Raw genomic sequence first — 20,711 nt, forward strand, 5'->3', positions numbered from 1 at the left:
GTAAAGCACCTTGAGATCTGCAGCTGAATAGCACCACATGCAGGCAAAGTTCTGTTTTTGTTTTTTGCCTGTCCTCTGTTTCTGATAGCGGTGCAGGGCTCCCTCAGACTTCGGGGAAGTTTGGGTATGGATCTATGTTGTCATCTAAGTCAACTCTAGAAGATGAATGGGAACCAGTGTATCAACTCTAGATTGACTTAAACTTTGAGGAAATTCAGCTCTGGATTGGAGCTTTCCAGCTTTATTTCCAGTTCCAAAAGAATACAGGAATATAATCTCGTGTCTCTTCTCCAGGATGGCCGACTCCTGCCTGAATTCAACATGTCTGAGCCACCGCTGATCTTTGAGTGTAACCACGCTTGCTCATGTTGGCGAAACTGCCGGAATCGGGTGGTGCAGAATGGGCTCAGGTGAGAGAGAAGGCTCCTGGTTTGGATCATTATTTTAAAAGGACTAAAGCCCCTTGCCTGTCTGCTCTAGTCTGTCTGTAAAAGCAAAGATTTCCAAAGACGAGGGAGAAATGGTGCAGCTATATCATCATTGAAAGATGTAAACCAGAGCCAAGCCTCTGGATCCTGCTAGTGACCACAAAACAACAGCAGGGTTGTAGATCAGCTGGGAATACCACCCTAACACTGGCCTAGACACTTAGACCCTCTGTGTTCTTTAGTCAACCCAAATGGACAATTTATTAGTTGCTTCTGTGTGGTTTTTCTATTTTTTTTTTTTAAAGTGGTCGCTTCACTGGCAGTTCAGGGTAAGGTCTTTGGGGAAAATAGAGTAATAATAAGGAAAAAACAGAGCCATTTATATCAAAATTATAGGTTAGCAGTTCATATCAGAAGTGATGGCCAAAGCTTATGGACCTGGGTTCCTAAAGTTCCTCTCTAACTGGTCTGATTTATTTTTTTTCCAGAGATGCTCAGCACCCATTGAGTTCAGTGCTGTTAGTCACACTATTTTTATTGTGTTGCTGAAGGATGGATGTAAGCCTGTAACTTTAGTGACTCAATTTGGTAACGTTGGCTGTCTCCTGTAAAACAGGGGAAGGGATGTTGTGGAGAACTGACTCTAGGTTAAACTGTATCAGAGGGGTAGCCGTGTTAGTTTGGATCTGTAAAAGCAGCAAAGAGGCTTGTGGCACCTTATAGACTAACAGACGTTTTGGAGCATGAGCTTTTGTGGGTGAATACCCACTTCGTCAGATGCATGTAGTGGAAATTTCCAGGGGCAGGTATATATAAGCAAGCAAGAAGCAGGCTAGAGATAACGAGGTTAGTTCAATCAGGGAGGATGAGGCCCTCTTCTAGCAGCTGAGGTGTGAAAACTAAGAGAGGAGAAAACTGGTTCTGTAGTTGGCAAGCCATTCACAGTCTTTGTTTAATCCTGAGCTGATGGTGTCAAATTTGCAGATGAACTGAAGCTCAGCAGTTTCTCTCTGAAGTCTGGTCCTGAAGTTTTTTTGCTGCAGGATGGCCACCTTAAGATCTGCTATTGTGTTGCCAGGGAGGTTGAAGTGTTCTCCTACAGGTTTTTGTATATTGCCATTCCTAATATCTGATTTGTGTCCATTTATCCTTTTCCTTAGGTTAAACTGATGTCGTCTCTGCTTTGGTTTAGTTTTATTTAGTAAAGAACTGATTTTTTAACTTTGAAATCTGATGAAAATTTGAAATTTATTAAAGAAAACCCACTCAGGAGACTTTCCTGATGAAATTCTTGGCTGCACTTTCTCTTTTTTTTCCCCCTTGGTCGGCACAATGTGTTTGTTCCTTTAGGAGTTGTGCAAAGAGGGTTGTCACTGTTGTGCCCTGTTCGTTAAAGTCTTGCTAAGGGAGGCAGGTTGGCTCTGTAAACTGAGGCTGAGGTTGAGTGATAAGTCCCTGTGGAGCCTGTGATAAGGTCAGATATTTCCCAGAGCTCTGTGGGCCGCGTCCCTTGAGGAATCAAGGATAACTCCTGGCTTTTGACCTGCAAAGTGACTGCTCAGTAATGATGCCTGGGTGCTTCCTCTTCATTCTCAGTATTTCCCTTATCAGATTTGCTCCAAGTTAATGTTACATGTCAGCACGCATGTTTCCCTCTGGCAGGCCTACCAGCTCTGCCTGGCCTCTGAAAAGCAAGCGATGTTCCCTGCGTCACCCCCAACCACACAGTGTCCGCGATTCAAAACTCAGCTGCCTGTTTTGCTGGTGATGAATGAGGCAAAACAGAATGCAGCTTCCTCAGGCCTGAAGCACGGTGTGAGCACATTTTCTGAAGCTGCTAGTGCTAAGGAAAGCCTGTCTGCCTTGGGTTGTGCTCCTGGTACAGTCTGCCAAGGGTATGAAGTGCCACGGAGGGAGAGGGATTGTTTAAGACAGTGCGATGTAAAGGGGATATCAAAAGAAGCAATGGGGAGAAATTAAGGAAAGGAAAAAAAAGGGGAGCATCAGGATTCTCCCCTTCTCCCCCCCGACCCCCCCCCCAATAATGGAGTCTATGCAAGTGGCCTTAGGCTCCAGCGGGGGATGCAGGGGACATTCCTGGAGAATGTTAAGTGTAAGATGGTCCTAGGAAATAGTCCAGCAGTGGCTGGGCAGTGCAGTAGAGGACCTACTGGGTCTTTTCTGAGTCTAGTTTTATAGGCTGTTTATAGGGGCCAGGAAAACCAGCAAGTTTCAAGTCACACAGTTTCCTTCCTACCTCTCAGGTAGTGGCTTAGGTAGGGATGAGTGGGACCCACCAAACTTCCAGCTCTGTGCAGGTGGAAGGGATATCTGTGTAGTGATCCAGGGCGTTCTGAATACTACTCCAGCTCCACCCCCTCCATTGCAGCACACTTTCCACACAGCCATGCTCCCATGTGCTCCTGCCGACTTCTCCTCAAACATCTCCTCCTTCCATTGTGTGGATGGGGAACACGCAGGAGGGAAGAGAAGCTGGTAGCTGACGTTTGGATCCCATGTGTAAATCCCCAGAGGTTTAAGGCGGGGATGGTACCACGGAGAGTGCCCAGTCCCCATGGAGTGTGGTAAAGGGGGTTCTGCGGGATGGGGATAAAGGAGAGCTGCCACATAGTCGCTGCCTCCCCCTCTTGCTATGCCAGAAGCCAGTTTGCACCTGGTTTTCCGTCCTTCTGCTCACATTAGCAGAGGGAGCAGATCGTGGGATGCAAGGAACTGGGGTCACATGGTGACAAAACTAGAAACTGTCTCTTGAAATTAACATTTTCTGATTAAATTTGCAATTTCTGTGCAACCCTCCCCTCCCCAGAGAGCGCACGCCTTTCTGCAGAGCGCCGCCTCTGATGCCATTAATGGGACCCCTTTTCTTGTCTTTCAGGGTTCGATTGCAGCTTTATCGAACGCAAAAGATGGGCTGGGGCGTGCGGTCGATGCAAGACATTCCCTTGGGAACGTTCGTGTGCGAGTAAGTTCATTGGCTTAGAGTAGCTCACAAAGAAAGCATCAGCTCATGAACTCTTTTGGACAGTTGGTGTCATGCACCCAAATTAGAACGCTCCTTATTGAAGGGAGAGGTGCATGCAAAAAGAAATTGCTTCATACAGAACCATCTAGCCTAAGTACATAAGAACGGCCATACGGGGTCAGACCAAAGGTCCATCTAGCCCAGTATCCTGTCTTCCAACAGTGGCCAATGCCAGGTGCCCCAGAGGGAATGAACAGAACAGGTAATCAAGTGATCCATCCCCTAAGTGAACATTCCCTATGCAGTTAGAACATATCTTCAAGCTTTCCCCATGCTGCTGAAGTCCTAAGTCAGCTCATAACCCACCCTACCTTAGTGACCTCCATGCATCACCTTGGAATGAGAGTAGTCTCATAAATTCCACATTATGGCCCTAATTCAGCAAAGCACACAAGCATGTGCTTAAATCCGTTTGACAGCAGTGAGATTTAAACATGTGCTTAAGAGCTGTCCAGAATAGGAATGCTTTCCTGAATTGGGGCTTATGACTTTGTCATAGTGAGTGCTGTATTGATAGATATGCCTGAGAGACACTGGTTTAAGCTCTGAAAGCTTTGATTGTTTAGCAGAAATCAGTAGCGATATGGGAAATGCAAGGTGGGGGTAGAAATAATCCATTTAATTTGTATTGGAGATGGGCTCAAACTGCAAAATTCACGCCTGGAACATCCCAAAGTCTGAGGGGTTGGAGGTGCATCAGTGTCTCTGGAGCCCGTGTTTTGGGTTGGGCCAGTCTCTAGTCAGTGTGAGACAATTAAGGGTTTTCTACAGTACCGAAGTTCTGGTTTGGACCCTGACTCTGCAGAGCATTTCAGTGTATGTTTAAAGTTAAACACATGAAGTGCTTGGCTGAATCAGGGCCTAAGAGAGAAAATGATTGCTATCATTTATGTATGGTTAACAAAAATCATTCCTGTTTGAACCAGTGATTTCTTAGGCTTCAGCGTGGTGCTGATTCTTCATAGCGAGCTTTGGAAAATGACCCACTCAGCTATGTTCTCAGTGAGGCCAGTTCTTCCCATGAAAGCAGGATCTCTGTTTCTTAGCAGTATGTCATGGATGCCTCATGGTATTTTGGGATGGGGCAGGGAATTAATGTTAAGGGTATTACCTCTGAGAAATCTGAGCCTGAAAGTCTGAACAGTAGCAGAAATTTAAATAAATAAATTCAGCAGTAGTTTGGTAAAGTTGTCCTGAACCTGCATTGCTGCAAAAGCTCATTAGAAGCTATAGTGGCCTTGATGGTGTTTTCATGGTTCTGGCCTAAAGCCAAACCCTGCCTGGGTTTTTCCTGAGATCCATCTTCCAGCTGGGCTGGTGAATGAAGTTGGTAAACCCCGAACAGGGCTTTCTACCCAGATGGAGCATTCAAAGTCCAGAGCTAAACCTGTGCCTGGCGATCAACTGGGTCCAGTGAGAAGGGAGGGGGAAAGCATCAACTCTTCACAGGGTACAGGGTTCCTTCCTGTCGCGGTCAGGGTGCTCCTTTCCACGGAGTTGGTAGATGGGCCAGAAGTTCACCGGGGTGGCCTGACTTGCAGCTGCACACCGCCGTGAGCAGGGATCCTCAGTCCCTATTTGGGGTTCACACCTGCAGTCTATGATGCTGGCACCTCAGGGTCTGGGGGCTGAGCAATGAAACAGTCTATGGCCTCAGCCTCCTGGCTGGGGCAAATAGCCAAAGTCTAGGGCTTAGGCCTTCTGCGTCTGGGCTGAGCAACTACACAGGCTTTGACCCGCAGCCTCCTGGCTGGGGCAGGCAACAACCGCACAGCCTTGGGGTCAGGCCCCTTTGGGGGGGTGGGCCGAGCAAGCAGCAGTCACTGGCTCAGGTGTCTTGGCCTAAAGTTTTGTGCTTGGCCAGTTGCTGAATATAAAGTGGGGTGGGGGACCTGGGCCCACCCTGCTCCACTGCGTCCCAGCCCAGGGCCCTAAGGGTGGCAGGTGATCCCACCACAGGGTCAGCAGGGAAACGGGGTTGCTACCTTGCATCCTGGCAGCACAACCGAGCCAAAGTCTTGTTTTCCTGGGCTGCTTCCTCCCAGGTTCTGCTGGTGCTGCTCCATCACTGCCTGACTCTGGTTCACAGGCTCGCGGTTGGGCGACCCTCCCTCTGGTCTCTCCCTGGGGTCTTCCATCCCCATAGGCAGTGGGTTGACTGGTCCTGGACCTTGCTGAGGGCTCAGCCCTGTGCTTGGGATGTCTGCCTCCTTCCATGGTCTGTCACAACTGAGCGCAGGGCCCTACTTTTATACTTCCTGCCCCACCCCTGCACTTCCTGCGAGGGGGGTGGGAAGGGGCTTAGCTGTGCCTCCCAAGGGAAGTTAACCCCCTCTGCACTGGAGGGAAGCCACTCTGCCGCACTGCACTAGAGTAAATGCACAAGTTATTTGAGAAACAGCTGATTAGAGAACTGTAATTTTAAACAGAAGGCATGAATGCCAGGACATTTAAAATTAAGGTAAAGGTGTAATAAAAATGATCACTAATGTGACATTTCTGGGACTGCAGAGTTGAGTGAAGATACCACAAGCCACTTTAGCTCAGCTTATCCCCATCCACAACTCATGGCACCTTTCACCTGTCACACTGTACCTCTTCTCCATTACAGAAATGAACCACATACTAACCAACTCTGAACGAATACGTAACATGCCCGCACTATGGGCTGGTCTACACTGGGATGCGGAACGGGGAGTTTCAAACTAAGATACGCAACTTCAGCTACGCTATTTGCGTAGCTGAAGTCGAAGTATCTTAGTTAGACTTACCTGGCTGTCCTCACGGCGGCGAGTCATCTGCTGCGACGCTCCTGTCGACTGCGCTTACTCCTCCTGCCGAGGTGGAGTACGGGCGTCGATTAGTGGATCGATTTATCGCGTCCAGATGAGACACGATAAATCGATTCCCGATACATCGAACACTAGCAGGTAGTATAGACGTACCCTAAGTATCACCAGTATAACCATAGGTCAGTCTTCAGCTCACCCTCCTTTGGTGAGCCAGCCACACTAGCTTCTTACCTTTAACTGTCTATATGCAGGGCATGGAATTGTCCCTCCCTCACCTTATTCCCATAAGGAAAGAAACCCCAGCGTTTACACATCTTAAGGCTTGTGTACAGGGGGGAATTGACTGGAGTAGCTATTGCAGAATAACCTATTCCACAATAGCTACTTCAGAATAGCTCCCCTTGTGGACATTCTATTCCAGAGTAAAAATTACTCCATTCCAGCATAATCAGTGTACTTTCAGAGCAGAGTAATTATTCTGGACCAGATTTTAACTGAGTGTCTTCCACCTCCCGTTCACGATCACTCAAGCCCCCTCCCCTCCCATTCATGACTGCAAAACACCTCCTCGGCAAAACACAGCAATGGCTTGCATGGAAAGCATTTAGCTGTCTTCAAATGCAGTTTGGCAGCTGAAAACAAGAAGAGCTAGACAAGCCAGCAATTGCTCCCATAGACCGCAGGCTGAGAACGGTTGCTACATACTGCTCCACTACAGGAACCTCCGGTCCCTACTGCCATGTCTACGTTATGTGTAGGTCCTTGGAACAATATTCTGCCTAGTAAAATGTAGGTCTTCGGTCCCTCCACGTACATCCAGTCAATTAACCCATGCCCACTCTTCAAAGATGGCGCCACAACGCCAGAATCACTCCTCTGAAACAGGCGCTCCTGTTACCAGCTCCATATGCAACTAGCTCTCCAGGGAGAATTGATTTGAATCTACAGCGTATTTGTTTCCTTGCTAATAATGTCCCTATTAACTTCAGAATGTTGGCAGGTGGTTATAATAGCGTGTAGAGAGGCTGCTCAGGTTGGTGGGACACAGGGACAGAGCTAAGGGGGCTGGTGATACCTGTTTCCAATTCCATACCTCATATGCTTTGTGATTTGTCTCCCATCCTGCCGTCGAAATAACCTGTGCCAAGCAGAATTTGTACCCCAAAAAGGGAGAAGATCCAGAGACTCCATCGGGTCTTGACTTTGCTATTGATTTTTACATGGAATGTGCTCAGATACCTAAGAGACGGACACCATATAAACCCGTAAGAGATAGATAGATAGATAGATTAAGTGCTGCTGAATAACAGTTACCTCATGCAAGTCTTTCCACTGACTTCTGATCTGGGAAATCAGTGGGACTATTTCCATGAGTAAGTACTGCTGAAAGTGAAGAGTGGTTGAAGAATTGGTCCCTAAAGGAACATACAAGCTACATCTCAACTTCAGTTTTAACTAATTTTTTTGTCTCAGAATTGCTTATCAAAAAGAGTGTCACAAAATAAAATGCTTTTCCGGGTGCCATTTTTCAGCTGCTTTTGAACTGCCTTTGGTTTTGGCTACTGTGCGACACTAAAGCAATTTTGCTCCATCCATAATCCTCTATTGCTCTAGGTTACTAGTGATTTTGTTGTTTCCAATAATGCTGCAGCCATATGGGAGTGGTTAATAGATACCAAGATGCACTGAAGGCAAGATGATAGGATTCCACATGCAGTCGGCATCCTAGCCTGATATAGCAATTCTGAGCCAGACTGCTCGAGGTCAGGAACTGCATCTGAACGCCCCCTCTATTATGGAATGTTTGGTGGTTCTCAGGGTTAACATTTCAGGCTCTCATCTCCAGGGCCCTGGGGTCAAATGCTAGCATCACAAGGGTAAATGCACATAGTTAATGTTGGGAAAGCACTTGGAAGCTGAACATGCTGTTAAGAGCGGTAGGAACAAGGAGTATGGAAATCTCAGTTTTCTCTTCAAAAGACGTTTACTCCTATTCCTAACCTATAACTCCTATTGCTTATTTATTTGTGTTGCCATAGCACGTAGGAGTCCTACCCATGGACCCAGACCCCATTGTGCTAGGTGTTGTGCACACACTCAGCAGAAGTACGGTTCCTGTCCCACAGATCTTACAATGCGAATATAAGATAAGACAGATGGAGATTGTCTCACTTTCCTTCTGCTTCCCAGTCTGTCACACAGTGGGGTCCTGGTTTATAACTAGGGTTCCTAGGCGTTACGGTAATACAAATAAATCATTATAATAATGGTGATAGCTAGGCTGGCAATGTGTCAAGCATGGAAGAAGTTACAAATATTTAATCCTCTACTTGAAGCAAAGCCGTTTCAGACTGAGAGGAGAAGGCTGACATCTCAGAATACTTACCGGGCATGATGGCAATCTCAGTGACACTGGTTTTAGATCAGTGTCACTGCATTGACTCTGATAAAATCTTACCTGTACTCCTGATTTGAAGGTGGTTGGAGGCCCAGTTACTTAAAGGGACACTGTCAGGTTAACTTAATGTCGACATCTAGGGGATGGTAAGACAAGGCTTTAAGTAAGTAGCTTCTGTGATCAGTAACAATATTTCCATGTTTTTTTGCACATTCCAAAGCAAACAGTTATGCATTGGTATGTAAACGTCCTCTTACAGTGTGTGCAACCCAAGTGCTGCAATATTGTACATGAGAACCAGAAAGTGAGTGGACAGTAAACAAAAGCAAAACTAACTAGCCTGTTGTTACTGGGGGGAAATTAGATCCTTTTTAAAAATTCACTTTTAATGTTCAAAAGTATTAGCAGTAACTTGAGTAAAGGACTTTTGTTTTTTTTATTTTAAAGATGTGGGGCCAAATTCTCAGCTAGTGTCAATCAGCATCGCTCCACAGGCTTTGATGGACCTATGCTGATTTATACTGGCTGATTTGTCACTTTCACTCTTTACTTTGCACACAAGAGGCAAGGTGTTAAAATCCAAGCTAGCATCTGCACAAGCATCTCATTGCTGCATTTCCCATTCATCCGACAGGTACGTTGGAGAGCTGATTTCCGATTCAGAGGCAGATGTACGTGAAGAGGACTCCTATCTCTTTGACCTTGACAACAAGGTAGTGTGTTCAAGGGACTCCCTGGCAAAACAAAAGCCAGCGCTTGCTACTCTAAAGAGCTAAAAGAAAATTTGTCCTCATCTTGCTGGGCAGAGCAGTCCGAGATCTTGGGAGAGGGGAAGCACTTCTCACCTCATCTATTCACGGCTAAGTAAAGCGTGGACTGTGTGGCTCAGGGGATTGGTAATGGGGTATAAAGCCTGACCGAGTTAGGTCAGCAGTTTGAATGCAGCTCCGGTCGATAGTCATTGCAAGTTATTCCCATCTGATGGCTGTGTGAATTAAATTGGTGTCTCAGTCTGATTTCTAATGTCCAAGTACCTCTGCAGCAAAGCCCATCCCCAGCTGGCACTAACCAGCACCAATGTTGGCAGCCTTACTAAAGAGCTCACCGATGAATGAGCTGATAGACTGAAATACTAGCTCACCAGTAAAGGACCTTTCAGGTTCGGCTTCTGGTACCCTGGCAGGGCAGTGCGGGGAAGCTTGCGCTGCTGGGTGTGCTGCATCTGGCCCGAGAAGGACTGGTGTCCCTCGAGCCATCAGCTCATTCCTTTCTCAGGGACTTTAAACTCACTTTTAAAAGTCTGAGCGGAAGCTTTATGCGAAACTGTCCTTGGCAAGAGCAAACGTGCAGAAAGGTGATGCTGATGACTTTCTGTGGGGAGCCGCAAACCAACTTCCATCCTGTTTCTGTATTGGTTCGGCAGTTAGAGATTTAAAAAGAGGCTTTGCCTTTAAGAAAGGGAGAGGCCTCTCCAACCACTAAAGAAGGATCCAGTGAGGAGTCATGTAGCCAGTGCTCTGAAATCAGAAAAGTAGAAGGACCAGCCTCTCTCATAAACCTCACTAAATGCTCAGGCTCAATCTGTTCATCCATGGATTAGCTAGTAGGCTGCATCCTCCTCCTCCAAAGATTAACCAGGCCATCATCTCCACATTGCACCTTCTCTCCATCAGCCTAGATTGAGGCATTTCAACATGGCTGCCAACCCACATCTGTCCTGTGTTTCTTCAGCATGCTCTGCTAATAAGGCTGACTGGGCCTAGGACTGAAAATACACTGTAGGGAATAGGCAGATTGGTAAGTGATAGATCAGAAACCCGTCATTTATCCTGGCTTCCCTTTTGGATAAATAACTAAGAAATGATGCTAGCACCAGGGAATTGCCAGGAGTTCTGTAAAGGGAAATTATGCTAATTTCTCATGGTATTATGGGAGTCTGACCTCTTCTCCCATAGTTCCCCTGGGCTCCCAGATGGCCTTTCAGAATCTCCCAGAAGCCATTGCTTCAGGAAGCTGTGTTAGGAACTCTGGAATAAGGGTGCTCAGTGGCCAGTACAACTGCACCAACATTGAACAGTGCAGGGGAGATGCACTTGAAACAACATAGCTAGTGTGGGCATGCCGTGCCATTGGCACTCAGACCAGGTCTGCGCTACAGACTACTGCCGTCAAAGCTGTGTCAGGAGATGTGATTCCTGACCGACGTCGCTGGTCAAGCAGAAGCCCAGTGGAGACATAGTTCTACTGGCAAGACTGCTTTTACTAGCCCAGCTTGTTTTGTTTGTGGGACAAAGTGCAGCTTTGCCGGTCTAGCTGCCTCCGTGGCAGGAGTACTTTGCTGGTGTAGCACACCCGTGTCCCTATACTGATAACGCCCTCCTAGTGCAGACATAGCTTTACACCAGCGGTGCCCAATTTAATTCTCTCGCGTAGACAAGGCCTGAAAGATTTATGCATAAGCTTGGGAGCATCCCAGATACTTGCCTTGGCAGAGCTCTTACATACAGACGTGAATGTAGGGAGGTCACTGAAGCCAGCAGGCCAAGGCCATGTAACCGCGTGTATCGGAAGATTTTGTCTCTAGCGTGATCGCGGTATTTAACCAGCAGCCAGTACAGATCTTTCCTAATGTAGCGTGTGCCAATCATCCCCTTCCCATGAGGAACCAGCTCTGGCAAGTTCTGCCCTCGCTGGAATCTGGGCACAGCTTCGTTGGGCTGACTAGCCAGTGAGGAATGGTGAAAGCTCGGCTCAGCATTTCTGGCTCTGCCTGAGACTGGAACGCAGAAAGCCCTGCAGTAGAGGGGATCTTCTCTTTGGGGTGCTCCTCATGCCTCCCCCTTACTGCTTCCCTCCAGAGCCCCTCGAGGCTACTCCTGTGTCGTGCAGAGGGGAGGCGGTACTTGTAAAGCAAAGCCCTCGATAACACCAGGGGCAAGGGCCAAGCAGGCTCCCCCCAAAGGAATTCTAGCCTCTGCCAGCTTGAGGAGTGAGAGATCGTACCTGGGAATCAAATCTGGGTCTTTCTGGAGAAGTGCAGAGCACACAGCTCTGGAGTGGCCTGCTTGCTGCACTCCCAACCGCGGCTGTTCAGCAACTGGAGAGCGAGAGTGGATTCAGCTCCCTTGTGTGGTTGTGTAAAGCGCTGTGGGACTAACCACCAGGATAGTCCAACCACACCATTTAGAGGCTTCTTGAGAGGACGTGGAGAAGCCCCCTGGTTGTACGTTGCTGATCCAGGGAAAACAGGATTCTCTCAGTAGAAATGTCAGGCAGCAGAAAAGAAGCCAAGCTGATCTGTTGGGTCAGGGAGCAGCATTTCCTCTTTGCTCGGGCTATGTTTGAGGAGCTAACCAATCACTGGGCTGAGATGTGAGGTAGCAGATCCATTGTAAATCTGCAGTGGTAGACAAATAAATTATAATGGGGTAACCATAACCACTAGGATCATAGTGAAGGTAATAGCTGGTGCAAAGTCATGTGGCGCTGGGGAAAATCTATAGTGGAAATGCCTGGAAAAAGTGAACCAGGAATACCAGCAGGATGGTCAGATAACATATGGCGGCTTTATAACCTGGAGTAGTGCTGCTGCTGCCGATTCATGGAGGCCTGACAATCTCTCAGCATCAGAGCGAGTTTATGTGCAAGAGTAGGACAGACCCCACCGAGTACTGATAGTGCTACAATGTCTGAGGCTGCACTGAAAACATCGCACTAACCGAGTGAGGAGAGACAGTCGCCACTGTCTTGAGCATCGTTATCAGAAAGGCCAGTTTTAGCGTTGTGGAAATGAGCCGCAATGGCTTCCCCTTCTCCCCCCAGAAATAGAGGGAGGAGATGAGTCTGCACATCAGGATGGCGGTCAAGTAATCAGTAATGACTGGAGTTGAAGTATCGAAGATGCATAAAGGTTGAAGGCTGGGTACCTTAGGTTCTTATTCCGATAGAATCTGAGAACCTCACAGTCTTTAACACCTTTATCACCACCACAACCCTGTGAGGTAGGGAAGTGCAGTTAGCCACTCTGTGCCTCAGTTCCCCAGCTGTAAAATGGGTACAAGTGACTTGCCCAGGATCATGCAGGAAGTCTGCGGCGGTTCTGGGATTTGAACCGAACCAATTCGTGGGCTAGATCTCTAACCAAGGGACCATCCTTCCTCTCCGTTTAGGTAGCCATTGGGAGCTTTCATGGAGAATCTGTGGATTAATCGTAGATTGAGCCTTTTGGCAGCCACATGTAGTCCCGTTTTCAGAAAGCTAATGTAGAGTTACTAACCGGGAGGAGCAGGGTGGAGCTGTCTCTCCAGGAGTGTCAGGGAAGTGGAATTGTATGGGATTTCACCTCATCATCTGTGGAATAACAGCCCCCAAATGGGAGTAAAACCTGTCAGCCAAAACCAGCCAGAGGAGAGCAGAATGCAATCAGGTGAAGGCAGGAAACAGAAGGCAAGGCCCTGCTATTTGCTGAGTGATTGGAAAACATGTCAAAAATGGCATTAGCTGGTGTCCGCTACAGACCAAATCACACTAGGGAACAGGAAGACCAGCTCCTTCTGCACCTTATCTATAATGTATAGGAAAGGGAAAGGTGTGTGATCATAGGGAACTTCAGTTTGAGTGACAGATGCTGGAGGGGTCATGCTGGCAGTACTAAAACATCCTTGGAATTTCTAAATATTGTAGGTGACAATTTCCTAACTCAAAAATTGTTGAAACTAACACAAGGGAATTCTATATTAGACCTTGTCTTGACAGATGGAGCAGAACTGATCGCTGAATGAAAACTTAAGGCTAGCTTAGGTATGAGTGATCATGTGCAAACAGAATAAAATTCAGACCAGTGATATATATTTACGCTTGGTGTTTTAAAAGGGCCAGTTTCACAAAACTGAAACCAGTTTATGAGCCAGATTAGCTGTGAGGAAATAATAGAATTAGCAATAATAATGCAGAAAAGGCAAAGGTGCTCAAAAAAATATTTCTCTTCTGTGTTTGGGGAAAAAACAGATGATGTCATCCTATGATAACACATTTTTCATTACACTAGTATCTCAGGAGGATGTTAAACAGCAATTACTAAAGTTAGACACTTCTAAATCAGCAGGTCCAGAAGACATTCAACCAAGAGTTTTAAAAGACTTGGTGGTGGAGTTCGCTGGACTGTTAATGTTGATTTTCTATAAGTCTTGAATGCTGGGGAAGTCCCAGAAGACTGGCAGAAAGCTAATGTTGTGCTAGTATTTAAAAAGGGTAAATGGGATGGCTCAGGTAATTATAAGTAGGGCTAAGATTATGTCACAGAAGTCATGGATTCCGTGAGTTCAAGAGACCTCCGTGACGTTTTTTGCCTCACCCCATAGCAGCGGGACTGGAGCTGTCAGCTGGTGGGGGCTCTGGCGTTCCAGGCCACGGCGAGCGGTAGGGGACCCTCTCAGCTGGACCCCGCCCCCCTTCCCCTCCCTCAGCAATGCTCCGGATCTCATACCCTCCTCAGGCCCATTTTGTCAAAGTCGGGGACAGGTCACAGGCTTCTGTGAATTTTTGTTTATTGCCCTGACTTTTATTAAAAATAACTGTGATAAAATCTTAACCTTAATTATAAGCCTGTCAGCCTGACATCGAACCTGGGCTAGATAATGGAGTCTGATATGGGACTCAATAAAGTCAATTAATAAAATCAATAAACACGGGTTTATAGAAGATAGATGCTGTCAGACTAACTTGATTTATTTATTTTTTTGATGAGATCACAAGTTTAGCTGATAAAGGTAATAGAGTTGATGTAGTATACTTAGACTCCTATAAAGTGTTTGACTTGGTACCGCATGACATTTTGATCTAAAAATCTAGAACAGTATATAATTAATATGGCACCTGTTAAGTGGATTAAAAGCTGACTAATGGTTAGATCTCAAAATGTCATTGTAAATGGGGTGTGTTTCTAGTAAGGTCCTGCAAGGTTCAGTTCTTGGCCTGATGCTATTTAACATTTTTATCAATGACCTGGAAGAAAAAACAAAAAGATTGCGGATAAAGTTTGCAGATGACACACGAATTGAGGGCGTGCTAAATAATGAAAAGAACAGGCCACTAATGCAGAGCAATCTGGATTGCTTGGTAAACTGGGCACAAGCAAAAAATACAGCATTTTAATATGGCTAAATGTAAATGTATACATCTAGGAACAAAGAATGTCGGCCATGCTTACAGGATGGGGGACTCTATCTTGGGAAGCAGTGACTCTGAAAAAGATTTGGGGGTTGTGGTGGATAATCAGCTGAACATGAGCTCCCAGTGTGATGCTGTGGCCAAAAACACTGATGCGATCCTGGGATGCATAAATGGGGGGCTTGTGAGTAGGAGCAGAGCGGTTATTTTGCCTCTGTATTTGGCACTGGTGCAACTGCTACTGAAATACTGGGTCCAGTTCTGGGGTCTACAATTCAGGAAGGATGTTGAGAAATTGGAGTGGGTTCAGAGGAGAGCCAGCAGAATGATTAAAGGATTAGAAACCATAGTAATAGCTCAAGGAGATCAATTTATTTAGCTTAACAAAGAGAAGATTCAGGGATGACTTGATTACAGTCGATAAGTATGTCGATGGGGAACAAATACTTAATGATAACAGTCTAGCAGCGAAAGGTATAACCTGACCCAATGGCTGGAAGTTGAAGCTAGATAAATTCAAACAGGTAATAAAGTGGAAATTTTTACCAGTGAGAGTAATTGCCCATTGGAACAATTTGCCAAGGATCGTGGCAGATTCTCCCTCACTGATGGTTTTTAAATCAAGATTGGATTTTTTTCTAAAAGACGCGCTAGGAATTATTTTGGGGAAGTTCTGTGGCCCGTGTTATACAGGGGTCAGACAAGATGATTGCAATGGATGCTTCTGGCCTTGAAATCTATGAAAGAAGAGGCCGTTAAGTCCCACCCAGCCAGGCAACTGCCTCGCAAAGCTCAGCATCCCTGGAGAGTGGCTGAGTTTGAGTTTGCCCTGTAGCACAAAGGAGCAGTAGGGGCATTATTTTAGTTATCTTTGTTTGTCACTCCAGGCTGTGTGTGTTGTGGTTTATTTAGCATGCTGGGTCCTACATGCACATCCTGTTCAGTGTTTGAAAAAAGCGAACATGTGTTTGATAGCCCCACCTCTCTGCCAATTCAGTGCTCTTGGGTAGGATATCCTATAGTGGATGTTGTCTGGGCTTCCCCTTTTAAAAGGACAGCCATCGTCTTGCTGTACTAGGGAAATGCAGAGAAACACACATTCTCTCGGGATCTTTGGGAAAGATGAGATTGGGTTTTATCAGTTGCAGCCTCTTGCTAATGAAAGTTCCCTGCTTTAACTGTAACACTTGACTCTCCTTTGGAACCTTTCATGTGAAGATCTCAAGCACATAGCAAACATTAATGAATTACGCTCCCCTTTGACCTAGGTGGTATCACCCCTTTAATATATGGGGAAGTGGAAGGCTAGTCCACGTACATTCGAAAGCTACATGGGGTTAGTTAATATGTTTCAGACAATGATTTCCTAGTGCGTCCTGGCCCGGAATGATTAAGGGACTTGCCAAAAGACGCCCAGCTGGTCTGTGGCAGAGCTGAGACTAGAACCCTGGTCTTGTGACTCCTGGCGATGTGTCCCCCCCACAAGTCTGTCCTTCACCCCATTACTGAGCTACATTTTAGTTCAGTTCTTGGGGGTGTTGGAAATGACTTTGCATGTCACAAGCACAGGACCAGCTCCCGCTGCCCTTCCTTATGCAGGTCGTCCCACTGCAGTCAACAATGACCGTGTCCATGAGGAAGAACTTGGATAAGAGTGGCAGGATCAGGCCCACATCTCAATCTCACTGTGTGATCCATTCCCTCAACCTCCCCCTTCCTATGTTGCTTTCCCTATGTTAAAAGAGGGAGGGCAAACAACCCCCAGGCCTCTTTGCTGTTCACATTGGTTCTCCCTGGCTCCTCACATGACTCCTTAACTAGAGCCTCATTTTGTCAACACACAGTGAGGTTGGCAGGCTCGATGCACCTGCGGAGCGCCAGGCACGTACCCTGCTCCTGCACGTCATGCAGAACCAGAAAAGACTCGTTCACAGAATCACAGCTGAAGAAGCTGAACCTTTCCACCGCAGTGACCAGCTTTCAGGGTTAAACCCTCTATGAAATCCTAGTGTGGTGGGTTTTATTGTCCTGCTGCTGTAAACAGCTCAGGCACCTTCTCCAAAGCCCTCTGATCAAGTTCTCATTGCTCTCTGTTCACTGTGGAATGAGCGACATGATCCTCACCATACCCTAAGGCGGACATTCTGCAACCTTTATATCCAACAGACTCAACACCCCAGCCTGAACTAGATACCATTAAAATGGCAAAGCCTGCTAAATTTTAAAACCTGTAGCAGGCTGCTCAGTGTAAACCAAGTGTGTATGTTTTTCACATCTTCAGATGTCTTCTCCTGGGGCTCCTGTATCAGTTGGCTGGGAGAATTCTGGCACAGCTGATCCATTAAGGATTGTGAGGTGCTTGCCCAGAAGGGAATGTGAGCTCCACTAATGGATCCTTTTGCTTTTGGCTTGTGTGAGACTGAAATTAGCTTCTGTAATTAAAGCCTGCAGCTTGCACAGTCATTCTCCGCTGGAATAAAAAGCCCTGAGGGAGTCTCTTATTTTCAAGGAAAACAAAATATTACTATTACTGCTGTGAGGGCATTATGGAAAAGGAGAATGTATGTGTTCTCTCTTTCACTGTAGTCTGCAGGAAGTAGTGTGTTTGCTGTAAGCTCCTGCTTTGTGCTTCTCAGCTGTCATGTTCAATTAGCAGGGCAGGAGAGATGCTGTTTTCTGAATCCACTGGCCTTTTACCCACCAGGTGTTTGTTCGCATGTAACAGCAGTACCACTGTAGCAGATTGGTGCCTTAGCAGAGCAGGTTTGTGGAGAGCAGATCATCCAGCTCAGCTCCACACGTGGCTTCTCAGGTCAGGAGTGTTTCGAACAGCCTCCAGGCGTGCAGGCCAAGTGCTTTCTGAAGAGACGTATATTTTGTAATGCTTAATGGTTTGGCCTTTTAAGCCTTCAAGTAGGAGACTCCGAGACTCCAGTATTTTGAAAGATCTTGAAATTCCCTTGTGTGTGAACTGTGAAGTGACCTGTATCTCAGTTACTTTTAAATAACTCCACCTAATGCAACATTCACTGTTCCTCCCTCTAGGATGGAGAGGTGTACTGCATAGATGCTCGTTTCTATGGCAACATCAGCCGCTTTATAAACCATCTCTGTGAGCCAAACCTCACCCCTGTGCGAGTGTTCATGTCGCACCAGGACCTGCGCTTTCCCAGGATCGCCTTCTTCAGCACCAGGCAGATTGAAGCCGGCGAGGAAATCGGGTATGTGCTGCCCACAGGGTCTGCCTTTCCCCTGGGAATTGTCCTTGTGCTCACGTTCCACATTTCGTGGGGTTTCTGGGGCATTCTGAATCCAGGAGCTAGACTAGAGACGACTCTTTCCAAAGTGATACATCTGCCCAGCCTGCAGCGGTGTAAACGAACATTTGGACTGCTTGGGTTCCTAAGAGTGGGAAATTCCATGGTTGGGGAAGGGATAGTGACCTACTGGTTAGCGCAATGGTCTGGTACTTGGGAGACCTGGGTCCTGGCTCTGCCAGTGGCCTTCTGGGTGACTTTGGGCAAGTCGCCCTGCCTCAGTTTTCCCCATTGTTAACTAGGACAGAAACAATGCTCACCTCCTTTGTAAAGTGCTGTGAGCGCCACTGATGAAAAGCACTTCTATCAGAGCTAGGGATTCTTATTGATGTCGGTCAGTTGCAGGCTAAGGGTAAGCAAGCCTCATGCCTTACGGGGTACAGGGATTGGTGCAGGAGTTGGGAAGGAATTTTCCCTCCTGTGCATATCCTTGCCCCGCTGATGAGGTGCATTCTGGGTTTGTCTTTCCCATAATGCTTCCAGGGATCTCAAAGCACTTTGCAAACATGTAATGAATTTTGTTTCCTGCCCCACCCCCCTTGTGAAGTGAAGTCAGGAAGTGTCTCTCTTCACCGCTGGGCAGCTGGAAATGCAGCAGGATAGGGCTTCTGTTGCCTCATAGAGTGCAGAGTGGGTGTGCCACTCCTCTAGATCAGAAACGTGGAGTCTCACGCTTGCTTTGCCCAGGTGTAAATGACAGCACAAGGTGCCAGGCAGTGAAGAATCAGCCCCCGAGAGCACAGTGCTCCCCTTACTCTCGCTCTGTGTAACCCTATCAAGTTAGAGGGAGTTGCATGAAATGTAACGGTTTTGATACTGTCTCGCATGACCCTCTCATAAACAAACTGGGGAAATACAACCTAGATGGAGCTACTATAAGGGCTGGTCTATACTGGGCGGGGGATTGATCTAAGATACGCAACTTCAGCTACGCGAAGTCGAAGTATCTTAGTTCGACTTACCTGGCCATCCTCACGGTGGCGAGTCGACTGCCGCAGCTCCCCGTTGACACTGCTCACGCCTCCTGCCGAGGTGGAGTACAGGTGCCGATTTGTGGATTGATTTATCGCGTCTAGACAAGACGCGATAAATTGATCTCCGATAGATCGATTACTACCCGCCGATCTGGCGGGTAGTATAGACGTACCCTGAGGTGGGTTCAAAACTGGTTGGGCAATCACTCGTTCCCAGAGAGTAGTTATCAGTGGATCACAGTCAAGCTGGAAGGGCGTGTTGAGTGGGGTCCTGCAGAGATCAGTTCTGGGTCTGGTTCTGTTCAGTGTCTTCATCAGTGATTTAGATAATGGCACACAGAGCACATTTACAAACTTTGCGGACGATACCAAGCTGGGAGGGGTTGCAAGTGCTTGAAGGATAGGATTAAAATTCAAAATGATGTGGACAAATTGGAGAAATGGTCTGGAGTCAATAGGATGAAATTCCATAAGGACAAATGCAAAGGACTCCACTTAGGAAGGAACAATCAGTTGCACACATACAAAATGGGAAATGACTGCCTAGGAAGGAGCACTGCAGAAAGGGATCTGGGGTCATAGTGGATCACAAGCTAAATATGAGTCAACAGTGTAACTGTTGCAAAAAAAGTGAACATCATTCTGGGATGTATTAGCAGGAGTGTTGTAAGGAAGACACAAGAAGTAATTCCGCTCTACTCCGCGCTGATTAGGCCTCAGCTGGAGTATTGTCCAGTTCTGGACGCCACATTTCAGGAAGGATGTGGACAAATTGGAGAAAGTCCAGGGAAGTGTAACAAAAATGATTGAAAGTCTAAAAAACAAGACTATGAGGGAAGATTGAAAATATTGGATTTGTGTAGTCTGGAGAAGAGGAGCAGGGACATAACGGTTTTCAAGTACATAAAAGGTTTTTACAAGGAGGAGGGAGATACATTGTTCTCCTTAACCTCTGAGGCTAGGAAAAGAAGCAATGGACTTAAATTGCAGCAAGGACAGTTTATGTTGGACATTAGGAAAAACTTCCTAACTGTCAGGGTGGTTAAGCACTGGAATAAATTACCTAGGGAGGTTATGGAATGTCTGTCACTGGAGGTTTTTAAGAGCAGGTTAGACAAACACCTGTCAGGGATGGTCTAGATAATACTTAGTCCTGCCAGGAGTGCAGGGGACTGGACTGGATGAGCTCTCGAGGTCCCTTCCAGTCCTACAGTTCAATGATTCTATGTTATCAAGGCCGAATCTTGTCCTCAAGTGACCCTGACAACATCACAGTGAGCCAGTGATAGAACCTGGCTACTCAGATTCCGTGTCTTTTGCTGTAACCACTAGACCACCCTTCCTCTGTGGCATCTAGTGTTAGCATTTGCTGGGGTAGCCTGCGAGACCTTATCTGCTTGGTTCCCAAGAACTCGGCTCTACTCCAAACTCGTCCCTGAGGTTTCTTTCTTGGCACACACTCAAACAACCCTTGAGCTGATCTGGCTCCAGGGTGAGGGGCACGTACAGGGTGTACAACACATCCAAAGTTACACAGCAGATCTCCTCCTTCCACACCGGTACATATGTCCTTGCAGTTCACTGCACGTTT

At 46.8% G+C, this 20,711-nt stretch overlaps 1 protein-coding gene across 15 annotated transcripts in view; it reads left to right on the forward strand.

Annotated features, from left to right (window-relative positions):
* EHMT1 (euchromatic histone lysine methyltransferase 1) overlaps nt 1–20,711 on the forward strand; it is a 162,250-nt gene that overhangs the window by 136,219 nt on the left and 5,320 nt on the right. For all 15 annotated transcript variants that reach the window (XM_044992504.1, XM_044992514.1, XM_044992510.1 and 12 more), the window contains 4 exons: nt 295–410; nt 3,325–3,411; nt 9,296–9,374; nt 17,875–18,050. In XM_044992504.1, the coding sequence (XP_044848439.1) occupies nt 295–410; nt 3,325–3,411; nt 9,296–9,374; nt 17,875–18,050 (458 nt within the window). The remainder of the gene's footprint in view (nt 1–294; nt 411–3,324; nt 3,412–9,295; nt 9,375–17,874; nt 18,051–20,711) is intronic.

Source organism: Mauremys mutica, chromosome 18 (genome assembly GCF_020497125.1).
Source record: "Mauremys mutica isolate MM-2020 ecotype Southern chromosome 18, ASM2049712v1, whole genome shotgun sequence".
Classification (NCBI taxonomy): Eukaryota; Metazoa; Chordata; order Testudines; family Geoemydidae; genus Mauremys; species Mauremys mutica.